Here is a 19,970-nt window from a genome sequence, read left to right as displayed (position 1 = left end):
TAAGGAACAGATGTTGCACTTCACTGTGGAGCTTTTTGGCATCTATTGTGATTATGGGTTTTTTCGGTTTTAGTTTATTAATATGTGGGTTATATCAATTGGCTTTCAAATATTAAAGCAACCTTAACATTCCTTTGATAAATCTTGCTTGATCATAATTTATTTTCTTTTTACTATACTATTGGGTTCAATTTGCCAGAATTTTTTTAATAGTTTTTGAATCCATGTTCATGAGAGAAATAGGTCTATAGTTTTCTTTTCTTACAATGTCTTTTGTCCAGTTTTGAAATAAAGGTAATGCAAGTTTTATAGAATATGTTGGAAAGTATACACTCCTTTTCAATTTTCTGAAAAAATCTGTGTAAAGTTAGATATTGTTTAAATATTTGGTTTAGTTCTCAGTAAAACCATTTGGGCCTGGAATTTTCTTTGTCAGAAAGTATTTAAGTTCAAATCTGATTTACTTACTAGATACATATTTTTTTTCTTTTATATGAGTTTGTGTCCTTTGAAGGATTTACCCATTTCATGGAAGCCGTCAGATTTATGTGCATAAGTTGTTTATAACATCACCTTACTATCCTTTTAATACTGGAGGAATCTATAAAAATATCACATCAGAACTCTAATTCTTGATAGTGGTAGTTTTCTCTGTCTAGAGGTTTAACAATTTTATCAATCTCCTCAAAATTTGACCCGATTATATTTCCTCTATTGTTTTCCTCATTTCTACTTCATTGATTTCTGTTCTAACTTCAGTTGTTTCCATTCTTGTACTGACTTTGGGATCAATATGCTTTGGTGGTTCTAGTTTATTAAGGCAGAGGCAAGTGTCGTTGGTTTGAGACTTTTTTCTTTTCTAATACAAGCTATATAAATTTTTCTCTAAGTACTGTCTTAGCGACATTCTATAAGTTTTGTTACTGTGTTTTCATTTTCATTCACTTCAAAATACTTTACTATTTTTCTTCTGAAGAAATTATTTGAACACAAGTTATTTAGAAGTCTATTCAGTTTCCAAATATTCAGGGCTTTTTCAGAAATCTTTTTTTATTAATGTGCCTCTAATTTAATTTCATCGTGGTCAGAAATTTAATTCCATTATATGATTTAATCCTTTAAATTTACTGAGACTTGCTTTACAGAATATGCTTTACTTTGGGTTTCCTGTGCTATTAAAAAGAATGTGTATTCTTTGATAGGCGAAATAGTCTACAAATGTCAATCATGTGAAGTTGGTGGTTAATGTTATTCAAATCTTTTGTATCCTCACTTTTGCCTATTTCTATTATTTAGAGAAGAGTATCAAAATATCTGACTGTGTTTGTGGATTTCTATATTTCTACTTGCAGTGTCTAAGTTTTTGCTTCACATATTTTAAAGCTCTTTCATTTGGTTCATAACATTAAGAATTGAGTACTGGGTGATATTGATTTGATCACTCTATCATTACATAATCACCTTCTTTATTCCTGCTAATATTATTTGCTCCCAAATCTGCTTTGTCTACTATTATACTCCAGCTTTCTTTAGATTACTGTTAATATGATACATCCTTTCCCATCCTTTTACTCATAATCTACTTGTGTAGATTTGAAGCACATTTCTTTTATACAACATATATAGCTGGGTCTTGCTTTTTTTAATCAACTTGGAAATTTTCAGCCTTTTTACAGACATTATATGCAATTAGCACTACTTTTAGATTTGAATCTATCCTTTCTATTTGTTTTCTTTCTTATCTTTTCTTTGTTCTCTTTTTTCTTTTTTTGCCTAATTTGAGACTAAACAAATGTTTTTATAAAATTCTATTTTAATTTATGTGTCAGCTTGGCTTACTTGCTGTGATTCTGTTATTTTATGATGCTTCAGCATGTATATTATACATCTTTAACTTAACACAGTCTACCAACATGTGATATATGGCACTTTGAGCAAATTCATATTATGTTTATCTATTTTAAATAATTATTTTAAAAGAGATTTAAATAAGAAAAAATACCTATGGGGCACCTGGGTGGCTCAGTGGCTTAAAGCCTCTGCCTTTGGCTCAGGTCATGATCCCAGGGTCCTGGGATCGAGCTCCACATCAGGCTCTCTGCTCAGTGGGGATCCTGCTTCCCCCTCTCTCTCTCTGCCTGCCTCTCTGCCTACTTGTGATCTCTGTCTGTCAAATAAATAAATAAAATCTTTAAAAAAAAAAAAGAAAAAGAAAGAAAAAAAACCTATAAATTACCACTTCTTTTCCTTTTCTTTGCTTTGTGTAGTTCATATTCTTATCTGGTATCATTTTATTTCATCCAGAAAGACATTTTTAGATATTTCATTTAGTGTAAGTCTGTTGTTCAAATACTACTTACATTATTTATGTGTAAATTATTTTTCCTTCATTGTTTATAGACATTCTGACTTGGTATAAAATGATTAGTTGACTTTTTTTCTTTCAGTACTTCTAAAATATTATCCTACTGTCTTCTTATCTGCTTTATTTCTTTTTTTCAACTTAAATTCAATTAGCCAAGGTATAGCAACCATTAGTTTTTGACATATAATGGTCAATGATTCATTAGTTAAGTATATCACCCAGTATTCATCATATCATGTGCCTTCTTTAATGCCCATCACCCAATTATGTCATCCCCCCACCCACGTCCCTTTCCACAACCCTCTGTTACTCTTATCTTTGGTCGTTTGTATATAACGTATTTTTCCCACTCCTAACTGCTTTTAAGATTTTTTCTTTACACTCATTTTGAGCAATTAGATTATTATGTAGCATGATATAATTTTCTTCATGTTTCTTGTTCTGAGGGTTTGTTCAGTTTCCTGGGTCTGTTCTGTAGGTTTACAGCTTACATGAAATTTTTAAAACTTTAACATAATTTCTTCAATTTTTTTTTTCCCCCAAGGCCCCTCCTTTGGAGACTCCGGCTGTGTATATGGTTGGCCACTGATGTTGCCCAACTCACTGATGCTTCGTTTTTGTTAACTGTATTTTCTCCGTGTTTTCCATTGGATGTTTATTGTTATTAATTTCAAATTTATTAAATCTTCTGCAATGTCTAATCTGTCATTAATCTCATACATAGTATTTTCCTCAGAGTTCCTGGTTTTTCATTTCTATATACTCAATTTGGGTTTTTAAAAATATCTTTTACTTAACTTTTTGAACATATGGAATACTATTAAAATAACTGTGTTAACTCTGATAATAACATCCATCAGTTATGGGTCAGTTTTGATCAACTGATTTAGCTTCTTATTATGGGTTGTATTTTTCTGCTTCTTTGAATTCCTTACAACATTTTACTGGATATTGGACCTTGTAAGTTTCAAAGTTGAATGTTGACTATTTTTGTATTTTTGTGACTATTTTTTAGCTTTATTCTGAAATGCAGCTAATTTACTCAGAAACACTTTTATCTTTCTTAGCCGGTAGGCAGATTTGACAGGAAGAGCGAGAGCAGTACTCAGTTTAGAATTAATTATCATCCACTGAGACAAGATCCTTCTGTATACTTCACATACTGTGATTTCTGAGCTTTCAATTTGACTGATGAGAACAGATATTATTGACAATTCTGTATGAGTGGTGTACACTGTTAAGTCTAATTCTCTTGGTGGACTTGGACTCAATAACTTTCTTCAAACATAGCCTAGTTACTAGTTACTACTTTACTGAATACATAAGAGGGTCTTCTACAGGTATGTCCTCTAGTATACAATCCTGTGAACCCTAGCTCTATTGGTCTCCCTGAACTCTCAGTTCAATGTCCTCAATTCAGGCAATCAGCCAGAATCTGTCTCATTCGTATTCCCTGTGCTACGACCTTAAAACTCTACTAAGGCAGTAAGCTGGAGGGATTGCAGGGCTCATCTTGAATGCTTCTCATCTCATGTCCCACTGTCCTTCAGTGGCTGATTCCAGTATCTTGAAAACCACTGTTTCAATTTTTGTCAAATTTTTGGTTGTTTTGGTAGGAGAGGAAATCTGTTATCCCATCTTGGCTGGAAGTGAAAGCCCAGAACAATTTCCAAATAAAAATTTAGAATGAAGCCAAAGGGTCTTACTTTATATTATAAATCATTTGAAAAAGTACCTATGGTTCAAAATAATTTTAGATTATTATATTCTGATTTATAAACTATATATTTGAACAATTTTAGGTCTACAGAATAATTGAGCATACAGAGTTACGATATACCTCTTTCTCCTTCAACATACAGTTTCAGCAATTAGTAGTAAGTTGCCTTAGTGTGGTACATGTTTTCACAATTGATCTTATCTCAGTTATTACATCAGTATTCCATATGTTCAAAAGATTAAATAGAAATTTTTAAGGTTTTATTTATTTATCTGACAGAGAGAACAGAAGCAGGGGGAGGGGCAGAGGAAAAGGGAGAAGCAGACTTCCCGCAGAGCAGGGAGCCCAATGTGGGACTCGATCCCAGAACCCAGGGATCATGACCCGAACTGAAGACAGATGCTTAACTGACTGAGCCATCCAGGCGCCCCCAGAAAATATTTTTATAGGCCCAAATCAAATACACAATTTTGCCAATAATTTTGCCTTTTCCAGAATGTCTTATAGTTGGAATCATATAATATGTAACCTCCATACTGTCTCTCTCACTTAGCAATATAGACATCTAATGTTCTTCCATATCTTTTTGTGACTTGATAGCTCATTTTTTTTTTATTTATTTATTTGACAGAGAGAGATCACAGTAGACAGAGAGGCAGGCAGAGAGAGAGGGAGAGAAGGAAGCAGGCTCCCCGCTGAGCAGAGAGCCCGATGCGGGACTCGATCCCAGGACCCTGAGATCATGACCTGAGCCGAAGGCAGCGGCTTAACCCACTGAGCCACCCAGGCGCCCTTGATAGCTCATTTTATCACTGAATAATATTCTGTGTATGGTGTACTATAGTTTATCTATTCAACGACAGAAAGGTATGTTGATTGTTTCCAATTTTAGGGATTATGAATGAAGATGCTATTAACATTCACTGACGGGTTTTTGTGTGAATGTAAGTTTCCAATTCCTTTGAGTAAATACCGGAAAGCACAATTGCTGAATTGTATGGAAAAGCTATGTGTAGCGATGTGAGAAACTGCCAAACTGGTAAAGTGACTTACCATTTTATATTATTACCAGTAGCAGCAAATGTGAGTCTTTTTTACTTCACATCCTTGCTAGCATTTGGTTTTGTCAGTTTTTTGGATTTCAGCCATTTCAATAGATGTGTAGTGGCATCTCATTGTTGTTGCAAGTTGCAGGTCCTTGATGGCATATAATACTGAACATATGTTCATGTGCTTATCAGCACCTGTACATCTTCCTTAGTGAGGTGAATGTTCAGACCTTTTGGCCATTTGCAATTGAGTTGTTTCTCTGTAAATTGATGAGTTTTAAGAGTTCTTTAAATATTTTGGATATGTCCTGTATCAAATATGTATTTTTCTCCCAATTTGTGCATCGTCTTCTAATTCTATTAACAGTGTCTTTCACAGAGTAAGATTTTAATTTTAATGACCTATACCATATCTTTTTTTTTCTTTCATACTTCCTTTTTTGGTGTTGTATCTGAAATATCATCACAAAACCCAAGGTTATCTAGATTTCATCCTATTTTAGCTTCCAGAAGTTTTATAGTTTGGTGTTTATATTTAAGTCTATAATCCATTTTTAGTTTTGATTTAATTTTTGTGAAACATGTAAGTCTGTCTGTCTCTAGATTTTTTTTGTTTTTCTTTTCTTCTTCTTCTTCTTCTTGTTTTGTATGTACAAGTTCAGTTTTTCTAGCATCATTTGTTGAAAAGATTATCTTGGTTGCGGTCCAAGATGATGACATAGGGACCTCCAGAACTGACCTCCTCCCAAGGACACCAAATCTATAGCCACACAGAGAAATTCCACTGAAAGAAATCCAAAACTAGCTGAATCCCTCCTACCCATTGGGCAAGTGAGAAAATTCCATCACCCACACTGAAACAGGGAGGAAAACCTGACACACACTTTTACCATAATCCCTTCCCCAGGCACAGGGCCTGATATTCAGGAAGGACCGCCCAACTAGCAACCTCTCCCTAAGGAGTGAAGAGTATGGACCCCACATCTATTGTGTCAACTTTTAAGACTCACACCAAGTGGTAGGCACCCAAAACACTTAGCTCCAAAAGCCAATGGGGCTTTCACCCACAGATCCATGAGATTATGGCAAAGAAGAAACATTTAATGGTCTCTGCAGACTCACCATGGCTATCCCCCCCAGGGCTCAGCACAGAAACAGAACGCAAAAAATGCTCATCTCTATCTTTGCCTGAAAGAGGTCTATCTGCATAATTTAAAAGTCACTGCTTGAGGGTCAGGCTTCTAATTTAACATGTATTCAGGGGCTGATCACAATGCTCCTTGCAGAGTTCCACAGTACTGTAGCAAACAAAGAAACAGTTCTTTTTCTTTTTTATTCTTATTTTTTTATTTTTCTTTCTTTTTTTTTTTTTTTTAAGATTTTATTTGTTTATTTGACACGCAGAGAGAGAGATGGCTCGATCCCAGGACCCGGGATCATGACCAGAGCCAAAGGCAGATGCCTAAGGACTGAGACACCCAGGCCCTTCCAAAGAAACAGTTCTTAACCAGCTATTTCCACAGGGCTCAGTGCAGAGGGAGCATGAAAAAATACCCATCTTTCACATTTTCCCTAAAAGAGGCCTATTTGAGTATTTTAAAAGCAGCTGTCTGTGGGTCAGGTTTCTTTTTTTTTTTTTAATTATTATTTTTTTTAATTTGACAGAGAGAGATCACAAGTAGGCAGAGAGGCAGGCAGAGAGAGAGAGAGAGAGAGGAGGAAGCAGGCTCCCCGCTGAGCAGAGAGCCCGATATGGGGTTCCATCCCAGGACCCTGGGATCATGACCCGCGCCGAAGACAGAAGCTTTAACCCACTGAGCCACCCAGGTGCCCCGAGGGTCAGGTTTCTAATTTAGAAGTCCTGTTGGGGTTGACTGCAATTCTCCCCAGAGATCAGGGAAACCATTAGACATCACGTTTGCCTTCTCATTTCAGCTCACTCCAAATTGCCAATGTCTCCCTAGAAGCAGCTTCTACCTATACTGGCATCCCCGTTTTTGTGGCTGCCACCCAAAGGATGTGTTCCAGGGTTGTATGGCTCTCATAGCCAAAAGGTGTTGCACTGAGGAGTCCCACAGGACCATAGCAGACAAAGAAGCAGTCATTAATGTGCACAGAACTACCCTCCTGCACCTATACTCTCAGACCCAGCAAAGAGGAAACAGGCAAAAAAAAGCACGACTCCCAGTTTCTCCCTGGAAGAGTCCAAACTAACTCTTTCTTAACAGTGCTGAGGGTCCAGCTTCCAATTAGCCTAAATCTAGGTACTGACTGTTATTCTCCCCTTTGGGACACTGAGAGGTCTAGCACATTCTCAACTATTAGGACCCACAAAGAACAAAGAAGGTAATATGGACAATCACAAAAGTTTGAGAGACAACCAAGAGCCCAGGCTTGGCTGAATGAAAAGTTTCATGTAATTATAATTATAGGTGAGATTATAGATAAGGTTTATCTGGTGATAGATAAGGATTATCTGGTTAATATAGTTATTAAAAATAAACATAGCTACAAGAATTTGTTAATGGACACACAGGTATAAAGATATAAATTGTGACATCAAAAACATAAAATGTAGGGAGGGAGTAAAAAATTAGAGCTTTTGGGGCGCCTAGGTGGCTCAGTGGGTTAAAGCCTCTGCCTTCGGCTCAGGTCATGATCTGGGGGTTCTGGGATGGAGCCCCGCATCTGCTCAGCGGAGAGCCTGCTTCCCTCCTCCCCCGACTCTCTCCCCCTGCCTCTCTGCCTACTTGTGATCTCTCTGTCAAATAAATAAATAAAATCTTTAAAAAAAATTAGAGCTTTAGTATGTGTTCAAGGTTAAGCTGAGCTCAACAATGACCATTAAAAATATATTTTATGTGACCTCAGGGTAACCAGAAACACAAAACCTATAGTAGACACACAAAAGATATAGAGAAAGGAATCTGAGCATCCCACTGCAGAAAATCATCAAACCACAAGGAGGAAAGCAAGAGAAGACAAAAGGAAACAGGAACTACAAACAGCCAGAAAACAATTAACAAAATGGCAACAAGTACATACCGATCAATAATTACTTTAAATGTAATGGATGAAATTCTCCATTCTAAAGACATAGAATGATTGAATGGATAAAAACAAAACAAAACAAGACCGATCTATATACTGCCTACAAGGGACTCACTTCATATGTAAGGACACACACAGACTGAAAGTAAAGAGATGAAAAGGATTCCGTGCAAATAGAAGCCAAAAGAAAGCTGGGGTAGACAAAAAACTGTAATGAGAGGCAAATGTCATTTCATAATGAAAAAGAATCAATCCAGTGAGAGAATATAACATTTGCAAATATTTATTTATCTAACAGAGGAACATCTAAATATGTAAAGCAAATTTTAGCAGACCTAAAGGGAAAAACAGATAGCAATACAGTTATAGTAGAGGACTTAAACACCCTACGTTCAACGAGGATAGATCATCCAGACAGAAAATCGGTAAAGAACCATTGGACTTAAACTACACATCGGATCTGATGGACCTACAAACATTTACACAACACTGCATCCCCAGCAGGAGAGTACATATTATTCTCAAGTACATGTGGAACAGTGTCCAGAATAGATCACATAGTAGGCCACAAAACAAGCCTCATTACATTTAAGAAGAGTGAAATCATATCAAGCATCTTTTTCAACAATAGTATGGAACTAGAAATCGATTTCAAGAAGAAAACTGGAAAATTCACAAATATGTGGAGGTTTAAAAACATGCTACTGAACAACCAATGGTTCAAAGGAGAAATCAAAAGAGAAATTTAAAAAATACCTTGAGATAAATAAAAGTAGAAGTGTAACATACCAAAATCTATGGGATGCAGCAAAAGAAATTTTAAGTGAAGTTCACACCAATAAATGCCTACATTATGAAAAAAGAAAGATCTCAAATAAACAACCAAACTTTATACTTCAACGAACTACGAAAACAACAAACTAAGCCCAAAGTTAGTAGAAGGAAGGAAATGACAAAGATCAGAACAGAAATAAATGAAATAAAGACTAAAAAAGCAATAGAAAAGATCTATCGTTTTTTGAAAAGGTAAACGAAATAGACAAACTTTCAGCTAGACTTGCCAAGAAAAAAAAGAGGACTCAAACAAATGAAATTATGAATGAAAAAGGAGACATCACAGATGACACAACACAAATACAAAAGATCATAAGTGATGACTACGAACAAATACATGCCAACAAATTGTTCTTTCTTGCTTTCAACCTTCCCTCTTTTTTCTTCTTTCTTTTTCATTTTTCTTTCTTTCTTTTCTTTCTTTTTTTTTTTTTGGCCTACTCTGGTTTTATTATTTTATGAGATTCTATTTTTTCTCATCTGTTAGAATGGAATTATACTTTTTATTTTTATTTTTAAAGATTTATTTGAGAGAGGGTGTACGTGTGCATGAGCAGGGGGAGTGGCAGAGGGAAAGAAAGAGCCCTCAAACTGACTGCATTGCAAACAGAGAGCCTGACAGGAGGCTCAGTCCCACCAAGATCATGACCTGAGCCAAAATCAAGTCAGATGCTCAGCCAACTGAGTTGCCAGGGGCCACAACAATTGTATTTCTTAAAAATGTTTTAGGAGTTTCCATAGGATTCCCAGTATATAAGCAGGTTAAGTCTACTTTCAAATAACACAATACCACTTCATGGGTAGTGAAGGTACCTTGTTAAGAAAATATTCTCAATTCCTCCTTCCTCTTTTATAAGATTTCTCTCATCTATTTCACTATCCATAGACTTTAAACACTTAACATCTTATCACCATTATTATTTTGAACACAAGTCTTCAATTATACCAATTAAAAATAAAAAATGAAATATACCTTCATTTATTCATTCTCTGGTATTGTTTCTTTATACAAACTCAAATTTCTGACTCATATCATTTTTCTTTTTTCTGAAGAACTCCTTTAAACACTTCTTGCAAAGTAAGTTACTTGCAAAGCATGTTTCTTTGTTCCTTTAGGTGGACTCAAATTTCTGACTCATCCCATCTTTCTTTTTTCTGAAGAACTTCCTTAAACATGTCTGGCAAAGCATGTTTACAATTCATGTGTTTTTTTTGTTTGTTTGTTTTTGTTTATCTGAGAATATATTTATTTCACTATTTTTGAAGGACAATTTCATTGCACATAGCACTCTAGGTTAATGATTTTTTTTCAGCCCCTTAAATATTTCATTTCACTGTCTTCTTTTTTGTATGGTTTGTAAAATTAGTCTGAGATAAATAATCCTCAATCCTCTATCAATGAGGTTTTGTTTCTTCTGGCTTCTTTCAGGATTTTGTCATTGTTTCCCGATTCTACAGATTGAATATAAAATGCCTAGTTGTAATTTTTTTTTTTTTTCCCTTCATGGTATTCTCTGAGCTTCCTGGATCAGTAGTTTGGTGTTTGTTAATTCTGGACAATTCTCAACCATTATTACTCCCTTCTTCTGTTCCTCTCTGTCCTTCTTTTTCTGGTGTTTGTTTTGCAATTGGTTTTACCTTTGTAATTGCTGCAGTTCTTGGACATTCTGTTTATTTTGGGGTTTGTTTGTTTTTTCATCTTTTTCTCTGTATTTTTCGATTTAAGAAGTTTCCATTGACATATCTTCACAGTCAACTGATACTTTCCTCAGTTTTCTCCAGTCTACTGATGGGCCCATGAAAGGGTTTCTTCATTTCTCTTATGGCTTTTGCTTTCTGAAATTTACCTCTGATTTTTTCTTGAATTTCTATTTCTCCTATTGTCTATTTTTGCTTTCATGTTGCTCATTTTTTCCCATTAGAACCCTTGGCATATTAATCATAGTTATTTTATGTTCCCAGTCTGATCATTCCCAAACCTGTGCCATACCTGAGTCTGGGTCTGATGCATGTTGTGCTTTTTCAGTTTGCATGTTTTCTTGCCCTCAGAATACCTTGTAATGTGTTTGTTAAAAGTCAGACATTATGCATCATGTTAAAAAAAACAGAGGTGGGGCGCCTGGGTGGCTCAGTGGTTAAAGCCTCTGCCTTCGGCTCAGGTCATGATCCCAGGGTCCTGGGATCGAGCCCCACATCAGGCTCTCTGCTCAGCAGGGAGCCTGCTTCCTCCTCTCTCTCTGCCTGCCTCTCTGCCTACTTGTGTCTGTCAAATAAATAAATAAAATCTTTAAAAAAAAAAAACAGAGGTAAGTTGGTCTTTTAATAAGAGGTTTTTATGTTTCTCTGTCTAGGAGTTAGGCTTTGTTTAAAGTTTGCTGTAGCGAGATGACAAAGGCCTCAGTTTCCCATGGTATCCTCATTCTGTCTTCCTAGCTGTCTTGGCGTTTCCCTAGAATCTTTTTATTAAATAGAGTGTGCCTTCCAGCTCTCTCAGTTGTGCTTCTCTGTCATAATACTGGGGATCTATTGGTGTGGTGGTAAGATATTGCTGAGGGAAAGTGCTCTATAATCTTACAATTAAATCTTGGATTTTGGGGGCACCTGGGTGGCTCAGTTGGTTAAGCCTCTGCCTTCAGCTCAGGTCATGGTCTCAGGGTCCTGGGATCGAGCCCAGCATTGGGCTCTCTGCTCAGCAGGGAGCCTGCATCCCCCTCTCTCTCTCTGCCTGCCTCTCTGCTACTGTGATCTCTCTGTCAAATAAATAAATAAAATATTTTAAAAAAACACAAAACTTGGATTTTGTGTCTCTTTCCACCCCAGTGCACCTGCATCTCTAAGCTGTGACCTTCAGTTTTTCTTAGCCCTTTTTCTCCCTTCCCTTATGTTAGACAGGAAGGTTAGAGAAGGATTGACTTGTCTGATTACCCTCCTTTTTACAGTTTGGCAGGGGAAACTCTGGTAAAGTAGTTTCCTCCAGGGTAAGGCTTCTGTTACAGACAGTAGACTTCTCTTGGGCATATTTCAAATGGTTATTTTCCCTCTTCTCCTGCCCAAACACAAGAGGATTTTCTTTCAGTTTCCACTCTGAGAACCTGGTAGAGCACCTGGATGTTTAGAGCCATGAGAGTGTGTGGGGTCCTCCTACCACTGAGTCCCCAGTAGATTTTAACTCTCAAGTTACTCCATGTTCTAACTCCAGCAAATGATCAAGTGCTGTTTAATATTCAGTTTAATATTCAGTTTAATATTCAGTTCCAATGGCTTCTGCTCCTAGCAAACTATAATTCTATTTGCCTATCTCTCCACTTTGGGCCACAGCAGTTTGCCCAGTCTGTCCTCTACTGTTGATTTTTTTTTTATTTGTTCAACCTCTTCCTTATTGTGAGGATGGGAGCGATGACTTACAAGCTCTTTACATACTAGAGTAGAAACTGTAAGTCCTAATGCTCTTTATTGTTTTTCACAACACTTACTGATATAAAAACAATCTTAGTGTGCGGACCATACAAAGACAGGAAATACAGATATAGATACCTAAACTATATGTATATATACTTTTCTACTTCAAGCTGACATTTTACCACAATACTTAAAATGTGTAAGTGTTATAAGAGGTCCTTTTCTTCTCTCCCTTTATAGTTGTCAGATGTATAACATCTACAACCTTTGAAAAACTACACCAGACAATGTTATACTTCTCTTTCAGTGGTTATATATATTTTAAACATAAGATGAAAAATTAGTCTACTTACTAGTATATTTATCACTTGTTTTATTCTTCCTCTATCCTCCAGGTCCTCCTCTAGGATTATTTTGCTTCAGACTGAAAAAATACCTAATAATTTCTTTTAGAGCTAATAACAAATTTTATGAGTTATCCTTCCCCTGAGAATATCTTTACTTCATTTTCATTCTTGAAGGCTATTTTCACTGGATAATGATTTATAAGTCAACGTTTATTTTTGGGGGGGGAGGGGGGAGTTGTTTTTCAGCATTCTAAAGCTACTGTTTTACTCTCTTCTGAACCCGTGGTTTCTAAAGAGATATTCATAGTCATTTGTATTATTGTTCATATCAATATTGGGTTTTTAAATCCATTTGTCTATTTTTTAAATTTTATTTTTTCCGTGTTCCAAGATTCATTGTTTATGCACCACACCCAGTGCTCCATGCAATATGTGCCCTCCTTAATACCCACCACCAGGCTCACCTAACCCCACCTCCCCTCCAAAACGCTCAGTTTGTTTCTCAATATTGTTTTAACATTCTTATTTGACAATGATGATCTCTGGATCCCCTGTGGTCTGTCCTATTGTCTGTTTTGTCTGATAATTTTTGGTATTATCTTTTTTTTTTAGAGTGTTGGTTTTTTCTGCAGCTAGTTAAAGAGTGCTAGATGACCAAATTCACCCAATTAGAGACCAAATTAACTCCTGGATAGGCTATAGTACTTCTGGAAGGCCCTTACTCTCAGGTCTTAGCCTTACAGAGATATCAGAGAACAAGTAGTATTCATCACAGTTCCTCTTCCCAGTGTATGCTAAACTCACTCTCATCTACAGAGTATAACAGTACTGCTAGACTTTTCCTCTACTTTTTCTAAGATTCCTGCTTGATTTCAGCCTCTTACATTCAAAATTCAGCAAATGTACTGAATGAAAACCCAACAGAGTGTTGTGTCATTTGTCTCTCTCTCTCTCTCTCCTCTCTGATATCCTGTGCAACCCTATTTTTGTGTCTCTAGGTTGATGCATCTGTCACAAATGTGTGCTGATTTCTTGTCATCTAACTAGATGCTTTTTGCCCAGACCTTTGCCCAAATTCTCAGCTTCTTCTCAATGTTGAGAGTTGGCAAATACCTCTAAAGTATCCAAATGCAAGAAGTTGCTTCTCTTCTTAAGGGTATGCCTTATTCCAAAAATTTGGCCTTTGAATTTCTATTTGCTTAAACAATCCTCTGATACCTTGAGACAAATCTTTTAAACTTGATTCGGTTTTGTATAGTTGTTCTCAGTGGGAGCACTGGTCTGCCACAAATTACTCCATTGTGGGTAGCAATGAAATTCTTATATTTTTTTACTTATTTTACTTGCTCTGTCCTTAGGTTTTCTATTCAAATTCTGTTCTGCTGTGTTTAATATCAATCTCTGCCAAGTTCTTTGAATTTTTGGTTAAAGGAGATATTACTTACACATACTTTCAGCTGTACTTCAGTTCTATTCTTTGATATCTATAAAAAGGCAGATACACCAATTCAGGAACACAAGGTCAGGCTTTGTATAGACAGTATTGTCTCTTAGTTGTTAGCCACTTAAATACAGAATATTACTTCTTGGTTCTGAATCATTTCAATGCCTTTTTTTCTTTAGTACTTTATGCATAAACAGCCATGTCACAAGCTACCATCATGATATTTCTGCCCTTAATATGAAAGGTAAAAGTATGCTTTATATTTATTTTACATGTTGAATAATTCCAAGAATGGCATAAACTTACAGGGTTACTAGATAATTATTAACTAACTGAGAAATACATTGTTGATTTGAATGTAAATATCCAATCTGCAAAATAATATTTACCCGGAATAATCTTCATTGATCCCAGCAAGCGGAACTGGAGCACAGTTTATAAAAATTACAAACCCGAAGAACATAAGTGATACAGCAGATGTAACCATTATAAATCTCATAAGGGCTTTACAAGACATGTGTAACGTGGAAACAATGATACCTCCCAGAAGCTCGCCAAGTCCACCTGCTGGAAGTAAAACAAACCCTAAAAGAAAGGAAGAGGAGAAGAAAACAGTTTAAAAAAAAAAAAATAGCTGAAGATAGTACAAAACATTCATATGTTGATACAAACCCCCTGCTCTAAACATACATCAAATATAGATTTAAATAAAAAGACAATGAAAACGTTAAGGCATGATAAACATCTCAACAAACCTGAACCTTAAGAGAAGTACAAATTTGGGAGAAGGGCTAAACCTATAGGCCTAGCGGAATGATGGAGAAATTTTGCTCCTATGTGGTAATTGCACCTAAGATAAACCCAGAACTTAATCCACACAAAACAGAAGATGAGAACTGTCTTATTCAGAGCTATTATTGGATAGTTGTCTGGATTTATACTTTACAGCAAGAGACACGCCCATGACAAGAGTTCAGTAACAGAAACTTATTACCAAAAATTTAACTAAGCCACCCACTGATCCTATGAATGGGTGTGCAATATTAACAATCTCACAACAAACTGAGATTTCAGAATAGTCACTATGAGAAATAGTTTTCTTTTCAATCAAGCATAAAGGATTAGATAGAGGTGAACAGGAGGAGGAAAAGAAAGAGGGAGAAGAAGACATATAATTAGAAGATAGTCATACGAAAGTAGCAAAGTAAATGCAAACATTGCTGTGATTTCCTTTGCTCCAAACATAAAGAAGTCGTAGATTTAGGTAAGAATATAGCAAGAGAAATATAAGGCAAAAAAAAGAAAAGAAAAAAAAGTCCCACCAACATCAGATTAAATTTATTATCTTTGAAGGTCTGTGGGAGACTTGTAAGTAAGTAATTTTAGAATGTTCAAAAAGATAAATGGAAGTTTAACTTCCATAAAAAGAAGAAATAAAATAAAAAGATAAAGGAATGAAATAAGAGCAAATGAATAAAAAATAATATTTAAAACTGGATATTTAAAACTCTAATTCCTAAAATAAAAACTAAAGTCCCAGACCAGAGACATTTAAAGTTAATAAATTGGAAGAGAACATTGTATAATTCATGCACTATGTAATATTTTTAAAAAAAAGAAGAGTGAAAGGAGAATAACCAAGATAAGTAGTTAAAGGACAATGAGTACAGTAGAGAAATATGATAAACATTACCCAGTTGAACAAGGTCAAATTCAAAAGTAGTAAACCATGGTGACAGTATGCACCCTTGATATGATTTGATGAAAATGCCACTTCACTTCTGTGATCCTCCCTCTAAAACCCATAACTCCTGTCTAATCACAGGTGGAAAAAAATCAGACAATTCCCAATTAAGGAACATTCTAAAAAATACCTGACCAGCACTCCTCAAAACTGTCAAGATCATAAAAAACAGTGGAAGACTTAGAAACTGTCAACCCCAATAGACACCTAAGAGATATGATAACTAAATATAATGTACCCTGAATGAAATCTTGGGATAGAAAAAAGGACATTGTGTAAAAGCAAAGGAAATAAAAATGAGTTACTGACTTCAGTTAGTATTGACATTGGCTCATTAATTATAACAAAACTACCATACTAATGTAAGATGTTAATAAAAGGGGAAATGAGGTGTGCAGTGTATGAGAGCTGTCTGTACTACCTCCAAATTTTTTTTGTAAGTTTAATAAGAAAGTAACTTAAAAAAAAAAAAGACAACAGGGTAAGAGGCACTACAAAATGCTTTACTGCACTTGTGAGAAGTATAATGGAATAAATTCTGGGGAATTATTTCCCCAGAAATAATACATGAAAAATTGAAACTGAGAATAAGAATTTCTACCATTAAAAAAAAATATATTAGTTCTGGGAATAAAATGAACACTCCAACTACTGAGAACAATTAAGAGTAAATAATTGAATCTATCCTAGGATATACAGAAGTAAGGTAAGAAAACTTCATATTATCAAGAATAAAGAGAAATTGTAAAATCTGCCAAACAGTATGTTACTTGCAAAAGAATAACTACAGCTAATTCATAAATGATAAAATTATCTAGACATGATATGAGCATATGCACTCACTCTTGAAGAGAGGGGCTAGTGAACTACCAGTGGATTGTTAAAATCTCCCAAACAAAACAAAGGGGATAAAATGAAAAAAAGAAATGAGTCTATTGAGAGAGAACAGGATAGTAGGGGGGAAAAGAAGCAAACTGAAAGGTAATAAACAAAGAAATATAAGTAAGAAGTTAAAAGTTACTTAAAAATGTCAGAATCCAGGGATGCCTGGATGGCTCAGTGGGTTAAGCCACTGCCTTCGGCTCAGGTCATGATCTCAGGGTCCAGGGATGGAGCCCCGCATCAGGCTCTCTGCTCAGTGGGGAGCCTGCTTCCCCCTCCCTCTCTGCCTACTTGTGATCTCTCTCTCTGTCAAATAAATAAATAAAATCTTTTTTTAAAAAAAGTCAGAATACCCAATAATGGTAAATGGATAAAGCTTAACTATTAAAAGACAGATAATTAAACTGGGTATTTTTAAAGGAAAGTCTGAAAATAAAATACTAAAAAAATGTGCCATGAAATGTAGTTCATAAACATATATATATTTAACATTGCATAAAATAAATTTTGTTAAAATTGCCCAGAAAATTAAAAATCCATAAGCAAAGTATTTGGACTCAGCTTTCTCATAAACAAAGACTCAGCTTACAACATTACTAAAGATATGGAAACTATTACTCGATGTGAATAGTTATTTAAAAAGAAAAGCAAACCATATATTTAAAAACTAAAAATCTCTTCTCAATTAAGACATGACTTAAGGGGCACCTCAGTGGGTTAAGCCTCTGCCTTCAGTTCAGGTCATGATCTCAGGGTCCTGGGATCGAGCCCCGCATCAGACTCTCTGCTCAGCAGGGAGCCTGCTTCCCCCTCTCTCTCTGCCTGCCTCTCTGCCTACTTGTGATCTCTCTCTCTCTCTCTCTCTGTCAAATAAATAAAAATATAAAATCTTAAAAAAACAAATAAACAAAAAAACCAGTAAGACATGACTTAAATAAAAATATGATGAGAATCATAATTTTAAAAATACTTAGAACAGAAAAATAATGAAAATTACACCTAAATGTATGAGATACTATTAAGGAAAATCTATAAATAATTATATCACCATGATAAGGTTGTTAGGAGAATTACATAAGCCCATATTTAATTGCTTAGAAAAGTGTTCAGGCACAAAGTAAACATATGAATGTTTGAAAAAAGGTAGACATTCACAAATAAATTCATTAGAAAGCAAAAACAAAACAAAACAAAACAAAACAAACTACAAATAAATAGAGGAGGGGCAATATTTATCAAGAAAATTGTGAGAAATGGAACTGAATCAGGAGACTTCAAAGGGTGAGAAGTAAGCCTGAAAGTAAGGAAGTCAAAAAGAGGCAAGCCGCATTTTACCCCAGAATCTCAGGAAGGAAGGGCAATAGGTACCACCACAAGCAGGAATGAGATAAAGGAAAAACAAGGGGAATGGATGGCAGTCTATATAAAATGTTTGAGCTCCAAGTCCTATCCCCATCCTCAAGCCATATAACTAACCCAGGAAAGGCCCTTGGTTTATTCAGCTTGAACCCAACAACTACAGATTTGGGAAAACCACAAACATTTGTGAGCAAAAAACTGAGAACTCCACTCAGCTAGGAAAATATTGCCTGTCAGGCTATTGCCCTAGGTGATAAGAAAATACTGGGCACAGGGAGTTCAACAATTAAATGGCTAGCTCTTTAAAGTCTACCCCAAAAGGAAACAAAACAATTGGAAATTCAACCAATGCACAGAACTTCAACTCTGTAAAGATTTTATTGATGTACAGAAAAGTATACAAATCACAATTGTACATGTCGATGACTTTTCAAAGTGACTGTTCCTGTGAAACTACCACCCAAATCAAAAATCTAACACTGCCAGAAGATCAAAGGCTCTTTTAGGCACTTACAGGATTTTATAAAATATGGATCATAAAGTATGTATACATTAAGGCTTCTTTGTTTGTATGATGTTTGAAAAATTCACTCATGTTTTTATACATGACAATAGATGATGCCTTCCCATTGGTGAACAGCATTCTAAAATACTCATACACCACAACTTATTCACTGCGATATTGTGAATAATGGTGCAAGTTCAAAAATTCGTGTACATGTCTTTTGTAAATATTTGCACTTCCTCTAGGTATATTCTTAAGAGAGAAACTTACGTTTGGTATGTAACATGGAGTAGAATTCCTGAAGGAGGGAATATGTATATGTTCAGCTTTTCATGATACTACCAAACAGATATAAAATGGTTAAACCAATTTATTTTCACTAGTAGTGAATGAAATGCTACCACTCCACATCCATGCCAACATGCATTTCCCTTTTTTCATTTTTGCCATTGTGGTGAATGAATAATAGTATTGTGTTGTGGTTTTCATATGCATTTCCCTAAAAACCAGTAGAGGTGAACCCACTTTCATATGAATATTGGCCAAGGGATAGCATCTTCTATTGAATACTTTTTCAAGTCTCTTGTACATTTTTATTGAATTATCTGCCTGCTTGTGCTCTTTTTCTCTCTCTTACAAATAAATAAAATCTTTTTAAAAAAATTAAAGCTACATTGTTGAGGGCATGCCCATGTATAATTGTTTCACCTACCTCACTGCTGTCACTATAATTGATCTCTTCACAACAACTAATGCCTCTTGCTTTGAGAATACTAATTTAAAATACTATAGTTACACCACCTTTTCTTCTGGCTAGCATTCACATAGTAGAACTTTTCCTACCCTTTGACTTTCAACCTTTTCATGTCATCATATTTAAGGAGTGCCTCTTGCAAGTAACATACTAGATTGTCTGCTTAATCTGACAATCATTATTTATATGTTACATAATTACTGTCATATATATTGGGCAGCAATTCTCCATGTAGCTCATGTTTCTGCATATCTAGCAAGCAGAATCACTGACTGATCTTTGTCCTATCTCTTCAAAGATATTTGCACAGTGAACAAACAGCCTTGGATAATAGAGATAGTGTTCTCAATAACAGAAGGCAAGTTTGCTTATAGTTCTAGAAAACAGAGGTTATGTTCCTCCTGGAACTAAGAGAAGATACATTTACTGTCAAGTACAATAAAGATAATGTCTTCTTCTAGATCAAAAGATAAGCATGATTACTGCCTATTATAAGATTTATGTTCCTCCAGAGTTG

At 35.4% G+C, this 19,970-nt stretch overlaps 1 protein-coding gene across 1 annotated transcript in view; it reads right to left on the bottom strand.

The window, feature by feature from the left end:
• The window catches only part of SLCO6A1 (solute carrier organic anion transporter family member 6A1), a gene marked incomplete at both ends in the record, with an annotated part of 107,124 nt that overhangs the window by 45,665 nt on the left and 41,489 nt on the right, over positions 1-19,970 (bottom strand). Inside the window, one exon of the mRNA XM_080804322.1 lies at positions 14,599-14,794. Coding sequence (XP_080660448.1) covers positions 14,599-14,794 — 196 coding nt within the window. The remainder of the gene's footprint in view (positions 1-14,598; positions 14,795-19,970) is intronic.

The sequence above is a fragment of the Martes martes genome (assembly GCF_963455335.1).
Source record: "Martes martes genome assembly, chromosome: 5".
Classification (NCBI taxonomy): domain Eukaryota; kingdom Metazoa; phylum Chordata; class Mammalia; order Carnivora; family Mustelidae; genus Martes; species Martes martes.
Note: the sequence above shows the minus strand (reverse complement) of the source record. Positions and strands in the feature narration are given on the sequence as shown.